At 37.0% G+C, this 18,008-nt stretch overlaps 1 protein-coding gene across 3 annotated transcripts in view; it reads left to right on the top strand.

The window, feature by feature from the left end:
• TBCK (TBC1 domain containing kinase) overlaps positions 1-16,747 on the top strand; it is a 210,077-nt gene extending 193,330 nt beyond the window's left edge. For all 3 annotated transcript variants that reach the window (XM_032333075.1, XM_032333076.1, XM_032333077.1), the window contains exon 26: positions 16,056-16,747. In XM_032333075.1, coding sequence (XP_032188966.1) covers positions 16,056-16,166 — 111 coding nt within the window. In that variant the 3' untranslated portion in view covers positions 16,167-16,747. The remainder of the gene's footprint in view (positions 1-16,055) is intronic.
• Positions 16,748-18,008: the final 1,261 nt, after the last annotated feature.

The following is an 18,008-nucleotide window of genomic DNA, read 5'->3' as shown; positions in this document are numbered from 1 at the left end:
CAATGCCACTGAATTGTACACCTAAAAATGGTTAAAATAGCAATTTTTGAAAAGTTCAAGGGTTTAATATGTTCAGACTATCCTACTGTCACAGTTCATCTGAGCCCTACAATTTTTGGTCATACAGTAGTATAGATTCTTTCATAAGAGCTCTTCTGATCAGGGCTCATCTTTTTCCCTTGTTAGTATTGAAACACACACACACACGCGCGTGCGTGCGCACACACTCACACACACACACAGTGATTTCCAAGCAAGTAAGGTTTTCTTCTGAGTTGAAATCAGTGCACTGCAGCTGGCAGAGTCCTATTTTGAAAGATTAAGAGAGTCCCAGTTGAATACTGTGAAAAGGAAGTAGAGGTGCCAATTCTAGTTAGCATAGTTACAGATTATCTTTGCAAAAGTTTATGGTTTCTGTGCCAAACCCATATTCGGACTAGGGAATTTTTTACTCACGAAACAGTAGATGCTGATGTAATTTTCCCAATTTTACATCTTCTGTTACAATCTAATAAAAGAGCTAGACTGAAATCCAACAAATAAAAATATTAAGTAAAATAGACTATAGCTCAATAAAAGAAAAGGGTCCTTAATATTCAATTTAACAAGTAGCAAAATATCATTGAGCAACTGCAAGAAAGGAAAAAAATGAGCCACTTATCTAGTGTGTGACAGTATTAAAATCATCTGTTTGACTTAGAAATTAGAACCAGAGTGTCTTTTGTAATATAAATATGAAAGATTTACTCTATAATGGTCAAGTGTTTTGAATATATTGTCTAAAATGACATAGGAGAAAGCAAAATAGATCTGAGAATTATAGCTTATTTGTGTACCTGACTAACTATAATTGGAAGATACATGATCCCATTTTACTTATGTATTCACTATTTCCTGTAATTACAACTGATTAGCAATTTATTGATTTCTTTGTAATTATCACTTCATAAGTCTCTTGTATTTGGCCTAGCTACCATGCTAAATAACACGAGGAAACCTTTAGAATCTAACATTTCTTAGCTAGCTAAAACATTGCTTTCCCCTGAACAGGGCAAAAAAGGAGGACTACAACGATCCTAATTTAGAGTACCACATAGGACTTCTCTAAGTCATACTGAATCTCACTTGTCAGTTAATCTTTAACTCACCTTATACTTACAGATTAAATAAAGAAGTGAGCTATTTTATAATCAAGCACATCCAGATATTCTGAGAACAATGTCAGGTCAGCATCAAGGAATGTCAGGTAGTCTCAAGTGAGTTAAGTAAAGTCCTAAGTCTCTGAGTTGTATACTACTGCTCCAAGGGTGGGTCAGATTTTGTGTTGATCCTTGCTGCTGCGTGACTAAGTTTAATTTGACAAGCTAAAAAAATGCAGACTGTATGTATTTGTAGGGTTAATGGGAGTAGGAAGACCACTCTATCAAAACAAGTGTAAAGTCAATTCAGGCTTCATGTAACATTTGAAATGAGAAAGATGGCAAGGTCTCATTCTTATCTCACTGCAGAAATAATCATCTTTTTAAAACTCACATGAGAGGGGCACTTGGGTGGCTCAGTAGCTTAGGCCTCTGCCTTCAGCTCAGATCATGATCTCCATGTCCTGGAATCGAGCCCCACTTCGGGCTCTCTGCTCAACGGGGAGCCTGCTTCCCCCTCTCTCTCTGCCTACTTGTGATCTCTGTCTCTGTGTCAAATAAATAAATAAAATATTTAGTAAATAAATAAATAAAAATTAAAAAATAAAAATAAAACTCACATGAGAAACTGCATCTTCAATTGCTAAACCAGAAGGAAAACATACCAGCATGATCTGTACAGAAAGTACCATAAAGGATAACTCTTATGAAACTGACATGTGCTGAATTAATCTCAGAGCTCATGTACAAATCTGTATATATTCAGATCAATAGGGGGAGGCAGAGATAAATCCATCATTCAAATTACAGATTAAATGAACTCACAAGAAGGAGCATTGTTATATCCTTGAGCAGATTACTCACATTAAAGGAAATTTTTATTTTTAACATTAACAGATATTACCTAAGGAACTATATATGGGTTGTTTTGATACAGCAACCATTTCACTACCCCACTCCCAACCCAAGTTCAATGTCTCATTTATCTCCGCTGGACAAAATGCCATCGTATTTTTCTTTCCCAGAAGTAAATTATAATATTTAAGGAGAATGTTAACACCACATTGTTAAACCACCGCATGCTTTAATGTGTTAGTGGTTACTTTTTTTCTTCCCTGTGGGGCAAGAATGTAGTGAGATCCAACTCTAGGGCTAGTGATGACTGTCAGACTAGAAAATGGCCAACAACAGGGACCAGAACAAAATGAAAGTTAGTGTTTCTCTATCTTTAGAAAGTTCTTAAGAAAAACTGTAAACCTCATATTGCTGTGCTAGTCACTGAAATGTGTAAGACTTTATAAATAATTACCCTGGCTGGATTATATTTTGTGTTTATAAGACCACTAAAATTTTATCCCTGCCAGTGTACCACATTCAAAAGGTTATCTAAGAAAGAAACTGAAGGAATCTTTGCATTTCACTTGGTCTTGTCAACCCTTTGGGAAATATTAGGAACATCTTGTCTTTCGCTTAAAATGGTATACTCTTGGCATAAAATCAGTGCTTTTCTTTTGTCATCAAAAGAAATATTCAGGAGCAGGCACTCCTGGGTGGCTCAGTCGTTAAGTGTCTGCCTTTGGCTCAGGTCATGATCCCAAAGTCAGGGGATCAAGCCCCACGTTGGGCTCTCTGCTCAGCAGGGAGCCTTCTCCCTTTCCCACTCCCCCTGCTGCTGTTCCCTCTCTCGCTGTGTCTCTCTCTGTCAAATAAATAAATAAAATCTTTAAAAAAAATTATTCATCTGAGAACATAAGAGCCAGTGGCAATAATAAGCCATGTGAACTATTATTGATACTATTCTTTCCTTTAAAACAAAACAAAGCCAAATAAAACAAAACAAAATAGAAAAGAGTCAAACATGTATTTCTGAGTAACAGTTGATTCAGAAACATAGATGAGAGATGACTTTTGGGAAGGTTCCATGACCGAACAACGTGAGTACCTGATACTTTCTACATGTGGCATGTAGGAATTAAATTTATAATACGGCATCTGTTATCAACTGCAGATAATCAGATCTGTAATAGGAAACCATGCCATTGCAGCTATATTTTTATATAAGAGAACAGTCCAGTTGTGTTTATTCAGCCTTCCCCGTAGGCCAGGGGTATTTGGTTTGGGAATGTTAGGTTGGAAGTCAGTCTGTACTGCAGTGATGGGAGGCTTCCACACTCTCAGCCCATGGCAAGAGTGCTCACAGGGGACCAGGTGACTCTGAAAACACTTTCAGCCAATTCAGTATGTGTTATCCCCATAGTAAACTTCTCTGGCTCCAGATGATATCTACCTAGTTCTTCAGATCAGTATAATAATTTTAAACCACTTTGTATGAGATCTCTTACCTGTCAGAAAATGTATTAGGCCTCTTTATATTGTACCTTAAGCATTCTGGTGAATGGGAAGTGAATTTCTTTTATGAGTTCCAAATATGCAAGGAATTCTTTCTTGGTCTTGTTAGACACATAAGCACTGCCTATCGTTAAACTTGGCATTCTTCCTGGCTTATTCTTCACCTTCTTGTCAGCAAATGTTTTGGTCTGTGGGTTTACATCAGATTATAAGGAAACGTTTTAGATATTAATGTGGCTTGAACACACTAGACATAATATGATGCTTACAAGTAACAGTGAAACGTCTTCTGCATAGCTCTGCATTTATTAAATGTTGGGGGTTAACTTACTTTAAAAGACCACCCAGCTACAACCTGCCCGATAGAGTCCCAGTTCTCATAGCTTTTCAAAAGTTTTGTGAAGTAAAAAGCAGTGTGGAAGTTGTAGTAAAGAGAGACCTAAGACACCTAACCAGACTTTGTTTTTTAAACATCTCCACTGGATGTATTATGTGTGCAAAATACACATAAAAAGAGGGAACTCATTTCAAGTTTTTAGGAAAAACTGCCAAGTCATCATCTGAATCTTGTGATCTCTGGCACCTATATTCATGACCTGTCCCAAGATGAAAGTTATCTTGTCTTAGTATGTGTTATTCTACATACCCACCCTGTCCTCCACAGTTTAATTAATTACTCCTTACCACAGGAATGTTCTAGCTGAATAACAAACTAACCATAGTTGCCCTCCCGCTTGACCTACAGAGGTTGGAACTTGGCCATGATCCATCAGAGCTCTAACTGTTTTGAATCTGAGTTTTTATTGTATATATTCTTTTCAGAGTATAGTATACTGTATGTAATATGACCAGTGGTTGAGACACAGTATGGGTTTACTGTTCTCAGTTGTGTAGTGTAAACGTAAGTTGATAAATGATTGTTGCTGAAATTCTGGTCCCAAATATCACAGATCAAAGGAAAATGTACCACGAGGCTCCGTAGAGCTCCTAACATATGGTGGTATTAGATGGTGGAATTTTATCAGAAGAGGCTTAGCGTCTGATATGAGTCAGTATGCTTTTTTGCTGTTAGAATAAGAACTGTTTTCAAAAAACAAAAACAAACAAAACAAAAAACAACTTTATGTCATGTCTAAAAACATTTTCTCCTATCTTCTTACTGTCAACTTCAAAAAAATGTTCCACATAGCCATTCCTAAGAGGGCTTGTTTGAAATTAAAGCTATTGTTAAACCTAATCTGTAAATCTAGTGGAGGTACCATACGGATAAACACTTCCATACCAGGTACCATACGGATAAACACTAAGTTCCTATTACCATATGGATAAACACTATCAACTCTCATAAATTAAAAATTAAATAGATTAGTATAAAGGAAAACTTCTAAACCAAGAGTCCATCATGACTTTTAGAAAGTCTTTGAACTAATTAAAATTACCTGTAAAATGTTATACAAGTGTGTCATTTTTTGAAAGAGACTAGACCCCTAGCTTTCATCTAATTGCTGAAAGTATATGTAACCTAGTAAACAGTAAAAGTTACTAGTATACCTTACTGCTCTATTATAAACAGTTCATCATAAACACTGTGAAGCCTACCTTACAATCCATTTGGGGACAAATAGGCTGTTTAAGTTTAAATCTGTACAATTGTGAGGTGACATAAATGACTCTCCTATTAATGGATCAATAGGGGGAAGAGGAAGAGAGGAAAGAAGGAAACTAGCTTAGTGTATTTAATATGAATCAAGCACTTATACATACGCTATCTAATTTAATCCTCCCAACAACACGGTATGTATGCTATTCAAGTGTATTATAATTACATATTTAACAGGTGAGGACACTAAGGCCAAAAATGCTGAGTTATTTACCCAAGTTCCCATAGCTAACCAGTGGCAGAACCCTGATTCAAACTGTGCTAACTACAAAGTTCCTACACTGGTCTCCATACCACCCAGGCTGTTTGAATGAAATGATGAGTTATTTCACATTCTTGACTAATGACAACAAATTATATAGAAAATTATTATTTGTCCTATCACCCTGCTAGCTAGGTCTGGAATTCCCTCATCCCTACTACCCACCTGTCCTAAGTCGGTTCACCATAGCTCAGGCCTGACTCACCACAACTTCCAGTGCCTCTAACTGCAATCCCTTTCCCCCAGTTTTACCCCACAACTAAGGTGAGCTTTTTGAAATGTAAATCGAATCGTTGTCAAAATGCTTCTGTGACTTTTTGTTGCCTTCAGAATAAAATTCAAATCCTACTCACCATCTGTAAGGCCTTCATGATCTGGACTCTGCTTTGTGATCCAAGTTCATCCCTCACTGCTCTTTCCTCACCCTCTTAGATTCCAGCCATAATTAACTACTTGTAGTTCCTATCTCTTGTCTTTTTGTATTTGGAGCATTCTTCCCACTTCTGTTCACCTGGGGAATTCCCATTGGTCTTAAATAGCTGTTTATATAAAGAACTATTTCTTAACTCCAGATCTTGTACTAAATACCCTTCCCAAGTGCTCATATCTTTTAGTTTTGTAATGACATTGGGACGATTATAATATATAGAATTTCCGTGTGCATTAGATAAGAACCCATCCTTCCTTTAGTGAGCGCAGTACCACATAAGGCCACAAAGTTTGGAAAGGAGAGGATGGGCTACATTTCATGCTCCACTTACCCCTTTTTCAGGTTCTCTCATGCAGTGCACAATTTGTACAACTATGTATGATGGCTCTATATAGCATTTATCAAATGGTATTTTAATTGCCTCTTCCCTTCTCTGCATCTCCAACTAAACTCCAAGCTCGTTGAGGACAAGGATTATATTATATTCATTGTTGTACCCCTGGCTCCCGGCATCGTGCTTTTGAAGTAGAAAGCACCAATAAATATTTGATGTTTGAATTGATGACTAAGTTAATGAATGAACACATGAAAAATAATAGTTTGCTGTAGACTGCACATTTGTAGAAATCAGTGAAAAGAGAAAGACAAAAGAAAAAATACTAATATCAGCTACTAGTTTAATTCAAGACAACAAACATTAAGTGCTTACATGATGGAACTATTATGAGAAAACAGAAAGGAGAAAGGCATATAGTCCTTTGCCCTCAAAAAACTTACAATCTAGTTAGAAAGATAAGACGTGTGCACAACCAATTAAAACTCAAAGCAGAATGTAGTATGTGCTATGTGAAGTTTATAATTAAAGTTCTAGAAAATCAATGAGAAGGAAGAAATTTCTTCCAGTTAAATGAAGGGTCCCTAAATCTTCATGGAGAAGATATAACAGACCTTGAATTATGAGTAGAATTTCAGTAAGGAAATGTTGGGAGGAGGGCCATGCTCAGGAAGGAACATTCCAGGCAAAGGAAATAGCACATGCTGATTGGAAAGCACAGAGCTTCTTTGAAGAGCATTCTAGCTACAGACAAGCTGGAAAGCTAGAAGAGTCTGGAAGTAGATGGCCTTGAATGCTATACTAAGGAGTTTACATGTAATAGTGAGGCACTTTTAAAGGTTTTTAAGAAGGAAAGTAATACTAAGCTGTATTTTAGAAAGTCATTTGGCAAATTACTTTTAGTGTCTTCCCTCTCCTTTGCCCTTGATCCCAATAAAATAGAAATTTTTAAACACCAAAAACCAGAGACCAGTCAAAGAATTTCACTCTCTCTGTATTCCCAGTCTATTCCAATGCTAGGTTCTTCCCAGTTTCTACCTTTATACCAATCTTGTCTCAAGCTTGCAATCTCCTGCTGTCTAAATAGTTTGTAAGCCCCTCTTAGCAAAGCTCTCATGGATCTGAGAAAAGGAAATCAGAGTTTGTCTGAGATTGATAGCCAAAGTCCTGCAACTTTCAAAAGGACATTGGGGAAATGGCCTCACTGTTTTTGTCATATGATTCAAGGCATCTGGTAACATTCTGTCACTATCTTTTCTTACTTTATTCAGGACACTAAGAGACAATCTTCTCATTAATCTTTAACTTACGTGTTAATAAATGCATGTATTTATAAAATGAGTAAATAAGCATAAATCTAAAATGAAGAATTTCTTTTGTCCTTAAAATATAAAGAAATTTTAGACTTAATATTATCAAAATGAAATTTTCAGTAAGGACTTTTTGGGTACTATATGTTGTCCTTCCTGACTATAGAGAAGCAAGATATTCCTTGGAAAGGATCCATAGATCTTGAGTCACCTTGCTTAATGGCAATCCCCTTCAGGAAGGAAAACATCTCTATACAATAGTGTTAGGGTCTCAGGATTTCCTGAGGGCCTCCATATTGCTCTGTGTAGGCAGCAGAGTGCCAAGCAAATGGAAAAGGAAAAAACTAAAAGCACAAGAACCAGTTAGGAACTAATCCAAGAGTAATTAGGATCTAAAATGGAGTAGTAGCAGAGGAATGGAAAAGAAGGAATGAATCCAAGACAGTCGCAGAGAGAATTGACACAGCTTTATACCTAAATGAACATGGAGCCAAAGTCAAAAGTCAAAAATATACCTTGGCTAATTGAATTTAAACTTTTTAAAAAGTTTTTTTTAAGTCAAAGATAACTTTAAAATTTCCAGATTGGGTTTTTGGGGAGGTTGCTGATACCTTTAATAGAGATTAGGAAGAGAAAGTCGATTTGGAGGGAGTCTGATGAATTTTGGACATACTGAGTTTAAAGTGCTAATAGGAAATGAGGACTAAAACATCAATTAAGGATTTAGAGGTTTAGACTAGAATTCGGAGAATTAAAACAGGATGTGTAAACACATAGAATCCTTCTACTTATGAAATAAGCACTTAGTATTTTACAATACAGAAAAAAGTAGAGTTTTCTTTCTTATAATTAAATATAATAGCTTATAAATGCATTATTCCAGAATAGAAGACAAATTCCAGCTGATGGGCTCAACAACAGACTGTCAAAAGACCATTAAAAGATATAACTAATATTTATTTCAGGAAATTGTAAAAATCCATTGTCTCCATTATAAACTAGCTTATAATTTTTTTTAAAAAATTGCTTTAGTGCACATGATTGGTAGAAGAGATCAACAAAGAAAACAAGAGATCAAAGGAAGATGGAAGGGGAAGAAAGGAAAACACCATTTGACATGTGCACCATGGGCCTTCAGAAAGTTGTTTTTAAAGATTTGTTTATTTATTTGAGAGAGAGAGAGAGCGCGCACTAGTGAGTGGGGTTGGGGGGAATGAAGAGGGAGAGAGAGAGAACCTTAAGCAGACTCACTGCTAAGCGCAGAGCCCAACTCAGGAGTTTATCTCACTGACCTGAGATCATGACCTGAGCTGAGAATTTTGAAAAGAGGAAGGTATAATTAAATATGTCATATGATGCTGATGGGTAAAGTAAGATTCAAGGTGAGTCTTAAAAATTGGATTTGGCAGTGTGACAAAGTGGAGATTGTTGCTGACCTTTCTAAGAGTATTTTAGGGGAGTGATGGAGACAAAAATCTTGGAGTAGATTCAAGAGAGAATAGGCTTTCTGCAAAGAAATGAAGAGATAAAACAAATGTATGGATTACAGGAAACTTAAAAGCCATACTTCAGTCATAATGTGTGAACCTTGTTTGGATCCTGATGCAAATAAACAGATTGTAAATATAGATAAGTGGGGCATGGGGGGATGGGTGGATAGATGGATGGATGGATGAATGCAAAGATGACATTTATCAAGCAATTGGAAATGTGAATACTTACTAAATCAAAGGATTATTGTTAATATTTTCTAGATGTATAATTATACTGTGGTTATATTTTTAAGTATTTTTGTTTCAAGGATACATATTTATGTACAAAATGATATATGAGATTTACCTCAAAATAATGGTTGTAGTCAAGAGGAGTGAGTGGAAGGAGCAAATGAAATAAATTATCTGAGCTGTAATTACTGAAACTGGGTTTTGGGTACGTAGGGGCTCATTATACCACTCTTGTCTATTTATATATATATTTTTGAATTTTTTTAATAAAAAAGGTAAAGAGAGAGAATGGGGAGACATAAGATGGAGATAGAAACTATATAGGCAACAGAAAATTAAAACTACAACTATTTAGAAAAAAACTACAATTATTTATATATTTACTTATACAACACAAACTATTAAAAATGTTTTTTTAAGATACAGTCTTATATACAACATAGTATGGATTGTGGGTATCCCAGACACCATTAGGATAGCTATCCTTAACAAAACAAACATGGATTTAATAAAATTTAATTAATAAATCTTGGGCCATATATTGGCTGTTTATATACATGCTCCCATTTTTTCCTTACTGCATAAATAGCCATTTTACAGTATATAACATTCTACATTAATACCCTGGAATTAACAGTTCTGTTCCTTGCTTGTCATAAGTGCCTATGGTAAGGTGTAAGATGATTGCTGACCTTATGTTCACCTTCTTGCTTTTGCTCTGCTGCGGACTTTACTTCTGTGAGTCAAATGAGAGTGTAATTACTGCTTAGTTGTTATTAGATGTTATTGCTTAATTGTTATTGGATGTTATTACTATGAAAACCAGTTATGCACCTTATTTAGTACTCTCTTTTCAGCATTAATGAGATATAACTGATACATAGGAATTATATATATATTAAAAGTATACAACTTGATGTTTTGGTATATGTATGCATTATAAAATAATCACCACAATCAAACAAATTAACATGTCATCACCTCACATAATCAGCATTTTCTTTCTTTTCTTCTTAGCAAATTTTCAGCAAACAATATAGTATTATTAACTATAATACTATATAGTATTATTAACTGTAATTGCCATGTTGTACATTAGATCCCTAGGACTTCATCTTGCATAACTGGACCTTTGTACCCTGTGACCAACATCTGTCCATCTCCTCTCTCAAACCCCTTCACCCCTAGCAACCACCATTCTACTCTCTGCTTCTATGACTCTATTTTTGATTCCACATATCAGCAAAATCATGCAGTATTTGTCCTTATGTGTCTGGTTTATATCATACAGCATAATGTTCTCTAGCTATACCCTTGATATCCCAATGTCAGGGGTTTCTTTTTTATGGCTCAATAATATTCCCATGTGTGTTCATGTGTGTGTATCCATTATCCATCAATGGGCATAGGTTATTTCCTTATCTTGACTACTGTGACTAGTTTTGCAATGAACTTGGGAGTATAGATACCAAAATCCATATTTCATTTCCTTTAGGTACATACTTAGAAGTTGGATTGCTGGATCATATAGTTGTTCTATTTTTAGTTTTTTAAAGAACCTCCACACTGTTTTCCATAATGGCCAAACCAATATACATTCCTACTAAATGCATACAAGGGCTCCCTTAAGTAACTTATTTAAGAAGGTAAACTTATGTAGTACTTTAAGGAAAATAAACATTAGTGTGTTAATTATAAAATATCTAAATACAGAGACTAGCAGAAGATGGAACACTTATCTCAGTTATGGAAAGAACACAAGGATTGAAACAAAAATGACATTTCAAAATTATACTTGACTGTATAATCTAGGGAAAAGATCAGTGGCATATTAGGTAAATCATTCTTAACTTTTCCTAGTACTCCTTGTCACAGCTCTCATGTTTCTAACTGGGAGCACTGAGATGTCCCCTTCAAGTGATCAAGACCTCAGAATTTATTAATGACCTCAGAATTTTTAAAATAATCAGGACAAGACAGCACTTGGGTTATTTTTAACCCAAGGCCACACTATACTCTAGATTTGGAAATAATCCCATATTCTGTTTCTCATCTTACCTCATCCCACACTTAAAGAGTTGTCCAGCCAAACTTAGAAATAGATACATAATTTGTGAGTACCAGTCCAGTACCAACCAGAAATATAGTACCAGAAATATTAAATGGACACCGTATTTTCGGAATTGCTGAAGAGGATACATAGGACTAATACAACATCAGCCTCACAACCATAAAACCAAGAAAATAAAATTACTACAGCTATTCATTACAGGATAATTTGCCAGTTCCGTTATTCAGTTCTATGCCCAACCAAAAGTAATATATCCATGTCCCAAGTTTAGCAATATTTGGAGGGAAAGGAATGGACAAATAAAATGGAAGAGAGAAAAGGACCTCCGTTTGAGCTTCACCAGACTGTTAGTTAGTTCATGGTAATTGTCCAGTTCCCAAAACAAACTTAAAACTCACGAGGCCAAAAGTTTCCCATCAAAAAATATAATTGTCCTGCAATGTGCTCCTTTCAGAATCTTGCAGAAACCAAATTTTCTTAGCTGCCTGTGGATTCTACCCAAGCCTGTGACCCAGGACACCCAGTGAGAAACAACATGATCCTGTTCTCTGCTTCTCTTAAATCTTACCCATACTCAGCCTTAATTTCTTGGCCTTAGTTATGCTATGCCACTCTGTGGCAGATCAAAATATCCCTTTCCTCCACTCATTCTCCTCCTATAACAGATCTTGACTTCCACTGGGCAAACATGCCAGCCTCTTAATCCAAGTTAAGATGAAAGAGAAAAACAAAAAGGAGCGCCACCCACAAGAGCCTGCCACTTTCAGACAGTGCTCTTTTGAGGTGTGTCTACCTAAGCCCTAGAAATGAAAAGAACAACCAGATTCTCCTAACCAGTGGAATGACAAAAATGCAAGAGCTTTGCCTTTTCCACATGGGAGTACTTCCCACAAGAAATGCAGCTGTCCCTGCCATCTCTGAGTCCCAAAATCCTATCCCACCAAATATCAGATCCTGCCAGCTCCGCATGGGATGTTGACCTATAGATCTCAGCTGGTTGTGCAGTTGGAAGAACCCCATTCTCTACACGTAGGACTTGGTCTCACAAATTCCAGCCCTCCAAACATACCAGCCTCTTTAGCGCAAGGTGACTTGCTCTCCACATGGGACTACACTTACTATAATTGCAGCTTGAGCTCTCAGACAAACCTCACCAGCAAATGAATCCCATTATCTAATAAAATTATTCTCAATGCTGGCTATACAATAGAATAACCCAGGACACTTCAAAACAAGCAGATAAAGAACCTGATGTTGGGGCGATAGCCAGAAAAAATTCTACTTATTACTGATCCGGAGTGGGTCTGGGTATCATTGTTGACTAAAAAGAGCACCCAGATGAGTCTGACAGCTCCATAACCACTGGTCCAATATGACATCCTCCCACTTCTGCCAAGGATATTGCTCAGTGAGTCTAGGTTTGTGACTTCTGTTTGAAGTCCGGCCTCTCCCAAAGCTGCAGCTACAGGTTACTCTAGATTTTTTTTTTTTTAAAGAGTTTTTATTTATTTATTTATTTGACAGAGAGAGAGAGATCACAAGGAGGCAGAGAGGTAGGCGGGGGGGAGAAGCAGGCTCCCTGCTGAGCAGAGAGCCCGATGTGGGTCTCGATCCCAGGACTCTGAGATCATGGTCTGAGCCGAAGGCAGAGGCTTTACCCCACTGAGCCACCCAGGTGCCCCTACTCTAGATTCTTAATCACCAAAGTCCAGTACCCTGTATGTTAACACTGTAAAGCTGCCAAAGCCCTGCCAGATGAAGAGTGAAAGATGGATGAAACCCAGAACTCTACATGCCTGGTTCTCCTGTGCTCCACCGCCTGTCTTCTCCATGAGTGGTGTGGCCTTTTTCACATGGAAACCACCCCGGACATTCACAGCCCTTTCCTCCCTCCCTAATCTGTCAGGCTATAGCCACAGAGAACACAACTGTAGCCATCACATCTGGGTTCCCACTCCCTTCAGGAGTCAATAAAAGAGGGATGGGAGGGAGGAACAGCTTCCTTTAACCCCTGTTAAGTTCAGAGGTACCCCAAACTTCTACTTGTATAATCACCTACTACTTGAGGTTATTTGTTCCTATCTCCTCCACTGATCTATAAGCACTGAAAAAACTGGAACAGTGCATGGTACTCAGTAAGTACTCACTAAAATGTTTGATCAATGAATGAATGAATGAAGAAATGCTGCCATGGTAGGAGTGGAAAAGATCCAGTCATGCCTTCACTGTTAGACCCCCTATTTAACATGAGTACGTGCAACCACAAGCAGAGCAGAACTCAGAATCCTAAACTGAAAACTCAACATTGGCTCTTTGTCTTTACTTAAGCACAGCCTTGCTTTTCAAGGCACCAAAACATTTGCCATCTCCTTGTATTCTGCTTCTACTTTTCTTCTTAGACCTCCCACATAGCACCACCCTAATTGTTCCAAAGTGCTCTCTTCTGCCTGCTTTGCCTTCACCATTTCCAGCTCAATGGCAGACTAGTTGTTATGTCCCTCCTTAAAATAATCATGGGAACTCTTTCTAGCTCTACAGCATAGTGTCAGAGAGATTAAGTTAAATGTACAGTAGGAAGTCCTTCCTTCCTTGCTTTCTGACTTCTACAGTGTTTTGAAGTACTCAATGCTAAGACTGCTTATCCACAAGATTTTTTCAATAACGGTAGTTTATCTTAGAGTTCCGGCTTCAGCGTTAATTGTATTGCTACATGTGGGAGAATGAAGCAAAGATGTTTCAGTAATCATATGGTACCAGGGGCTGTGCTGCCTGCGCTTGACTCAGAGCAGATGAATCTAGCTCCTCTGCTGTTAAGGACTGAGGTTCAAAGAAACAAGCAAGAACAGCATGGAGACCAGTTCACAGTAATAGTCTATCTCACTTGATAGCTTTTGAAATACAGATGCACTGTCTTTCTTCAACACTGATTACTATTAAAGATACTTCCAGGTGGCTAAAAGAGTATTGGCTCTAAAATGTAAATGGCCATTGAATCTATTAAGGCACTGCAGAGAATGATGGAAAAGATCAGTGGGGTCAGCAGTATTAAGGTCCATTTCTGTGAGTTGTTTTGAGGATTGTTAAAGACCCTAGTCCAGCAATGTCTATTGCATCTAGTTACTGATACCTTTATCTTGTTGGCTCTACGTGGTATGTTCCAAAATACTGTCCTCAGACTTCCCACTTTAATATCATCTAGTGGTGTTTGTTTATAACAACTAGCACCATCACAATAAAAAACACTTTCTTGAGCCTAGATCAATAAAGCAGAATCCCTGGGGTTGAGGCCTTGAACTTATCCTGAGCGAAACATTCAGCTTTTTAACCAAGCAGTGTAGACTGCTTGCTTGAGACTTCACGAGCTGTTAAGCTTCACCCACTCCCAATAGCAGTATCAGCAGTATCATTTTTCTGGAGGGACCGGAGATCGAGTTTAACAAAGTAATTGAAAAGAACTTGAGGGCACAAATACCGAAGGAGAAGGAAGAGAACAAACACCCCCAAGGGAAGGGAGTAGAAATAGAATGCCAAAGTCCAAGAAAACCCTTCTTTCCTTCATCCTTTTGTCCCAGGTTATATGTCCTATGTCTTGGTTTAGTTCAGTCCAACAAGCATATATTGAGCCCCTGTCATGTACCAGGCACTAGGGATAAAAAGAAAGAGAACAGTCTCACTGTCCTAGGAAAGCAGGCTCTTAAATTTAAATAAGCATGGTAAGCAAAAGACAGAAATTTGCCCAAGGAATTTTAGGGGCTAAGAAGAGAGGTTTGTAATGGAGACTTGGCATGTAGGGAAGAAATTGCATGAGTAGGGAAATAAATAGAAATTAGGCAGATGGGGATAGTGGGGGGAGGGGCTTTTGAGAAGGAACTAAAGGCTATCCAGGAGCTGGTGGGAAATAGTACATGTTCCCAACAAAGGGCAACCTGCACAACCAAAATGCTCTGCACCCTAAAGTGACCTCATTTATGTTGGGATTGACAAGCAGTTCAGGACTGCTTTATCATAAGGTCAAAGGAGTGGAGAAAGATAACCAATGATCCTAGATAGGTAGACATGGGCCAAGTCAGGAAGATATATGTATGTCTTGTTAACCTTTCAAAGTCCTATTTTGCTAACCATCCAGAAAACCTCTTGGATGTCCTTGGATGACCTCTTGGAATCCTTCAAATTCATTCCAAGTTTATGGTCTCAAACTGTTCATTATGGTTGCTCCAGGAACATATTACAGCAAGTTTATGGCCCTTTCTGGGACATTACAGGAGAATAGCAACAATTGATAAAGGGACAGTAGTATCAAAAATTGTTCAATATAGATTTGAGAATGTTTTAACTATCACTGGAAAGATACATGAAAAATTGTAATGATCTCTGGAGAGGGAAACTGAGAGGAGAGGTAGGAGGAATTTACATCTCACTGTATACTTTTTGTACTGTTTGACTAGTACATTCAAATATCATATATTATAAAATATTATATATAATATATATTCAAAAATTATACATACCATGTATATTTATTGCCTCTTCCAACAAGCATAAAAGAGAACTAAAGAGACACATTTATTCTATAGTGTAAAGATCCTGTCAACATGTTAAATTTGATTTGATTAATATTGAAAACCCAAAATAGTGATTCACTGATATAACAATGATAGTAATAGTATTATTAAAGAAGTTTTATCTTTCACAGCTTGAGGGGAAAAAAATGGGATTGGAGAAATACAGATTTTGTATATCCTGTATAAATTCGCCTCCCTCCCTTTTTTTTTTCAGTTTGCAGCACATCTTGTGAAGATGAAATATCCAAGAATCTGCATTCTAGATGGTGGCATTAATAAGATCAAGCCAACAGGCCTCCTCACTGTCCCATCTCCTCAAATATGAAGAACCAAGACTGTGACTATGAAAAGGACAGAGTGATATCAGCTCCCAACTGCCCAACTCTTCATCGCCTCGCTACTCGAAGACAGAGCTAGACTTCCAGATTGTTGCATTTCCATAAAGTTTTATCACAAAACATTTTTTTTTAAATCTCATAACTCACATGTTCAGCTATCCAGGCACAAACTTGACTGTACATGTATTGCTGAAAGAATGCCCTTAACAGTGAAATCTGATCATGTATTTTTACCACAGTGCAACACAAAGCCAGAGGAATTCAGCTGACAAGGCAGATTTAGCATTATCAAGAAATCTCAATTGCACTGAAAAGTTGTCTCCAACTGCACTGACCAGACAGTCCTAACAAAGGTATTGTTTAGAAACATAGACTGAATGGGGGTTGGAATAATCTTTCCATGATAGTGAAAAGTAAAAAGCTATTCACAATATATTCCTTATAAGTAAATGCTCTATTTGGCAACTCATTTTTGGTCCAGACAGATTGTGTGTGTGTGTGTGTGTGTGTGTGTGTGTGTGTGTGTGTGTGTGTGTGTGTGTGGTTTGTTTAGAAGAATTTAGCCCACTGAAAAAAGTAATAATAATTTACTTTCAGGGAAATGAAAGTCAGAAACCATTCACATTAGAACATTTGTTCAGCTCCTGTGGCAGAGAAATCCAAAATAAGAGTGATTTACACAAACTAGAACTGTATTTCTCACATAAAAGGCTGCATAATAGGTCTAGAGCTAGTATGCTGTTTTCATAGTCATCAAGAACTAAGGTATCTTCACATCGCTTTATCACCCTCAATACATGGTTTCTAGCTCATGGATCAAGATGGCTGCTCAGCTCACACCATTTATGCCTTTAGAAGGGTGGGAACCAAGGAGGAGGGAGAGGTGGAGGGGGAGAAAGAAATAGGGAGGGAGCAAATAAGAAAGGAGAGAAGGAAGAAAATGCTCTTTCTCTTTAAGGGCACAAACCAAAAGTTGCACATGTTACTTCTGCTTATACCCATCGGCCAGAACTTAGACATGTGGCCACACCTAACTATAAGGAAAACGAAATATAATCTTTGGCTGGGAGGTTATTTACCCAGGTAAAAATTTTATTTTTTTTTTGTTTTAATTATTTAAAAAGTTCTTGAAACATTATTATTAAGATTATTAAAATTTATTATTACTGTGTGGGAAGAGTAGAACACATATTGTGGGATAACTAGCAGCCTCTGCATTATTCTAAATAGTAAGTACTGTACTTCATTGAATCTAACACATATCACAACAATGCAACCAAATCAACTGGACATACCATCAATTATAAGATGCATTCCCATTTCAGAAATGTGAAAAGATAACGTATCTTAGAATTATTGGACTATATTACCTTTCTTGGTTATCTTCGATTTTAACTGAACAGTGATGTTGTTATTGTTGTTTTCTTCTTTAACTTACATTTCTCTTCAGTGTTAGGAACTACCGAGGTGTAGAACATTTCAATAAGAGCCTCAATTCAACGAGCTGGCTATGGTTTTATTGTTGCTATTTGTTTTGGTTTTTTGCATCTACTTTTTTATTGAGATACAATTTACATACCATAAAATTTATCCTTTTAAAACACACAACTCAGTGGTTTTTAGTATATTCAGAAAATAGTGCAATCATCACTACTATCTAATTCCAGAACATTTTTATTCTCCAAAAAAAAATCCTATAATTATTAGCAGTCATTCCCCATTAATCCCTCCTAAGGTCTTTGATTTATATGTTTACATATGACGTGAGTTAAGTATCCAAACTCATTCTTGCATGTGGACTTCAAGCTGTCCCAGAGGCTGTGTCATCT

The sequence above is a fragment of the Mustela erminea genome, chromosome 2 (assembly GCF_009829155.1).
Source record: "Mustela erminea isolate mMusErm1 chromosome 2, mMusErm1.Pri, whole genome shotgun sequence".
NCBI classification, from domain to species: Eukaryota; Metazoa; Chordata; class Mammalia; order Carnivora; family Mustelidae; genus Mustela; species Mustela erminea.
Note: the sequence above shows the minus strand (reverse complement) of the source record. Positions and strands in the feature narration are given on the sequence as shown.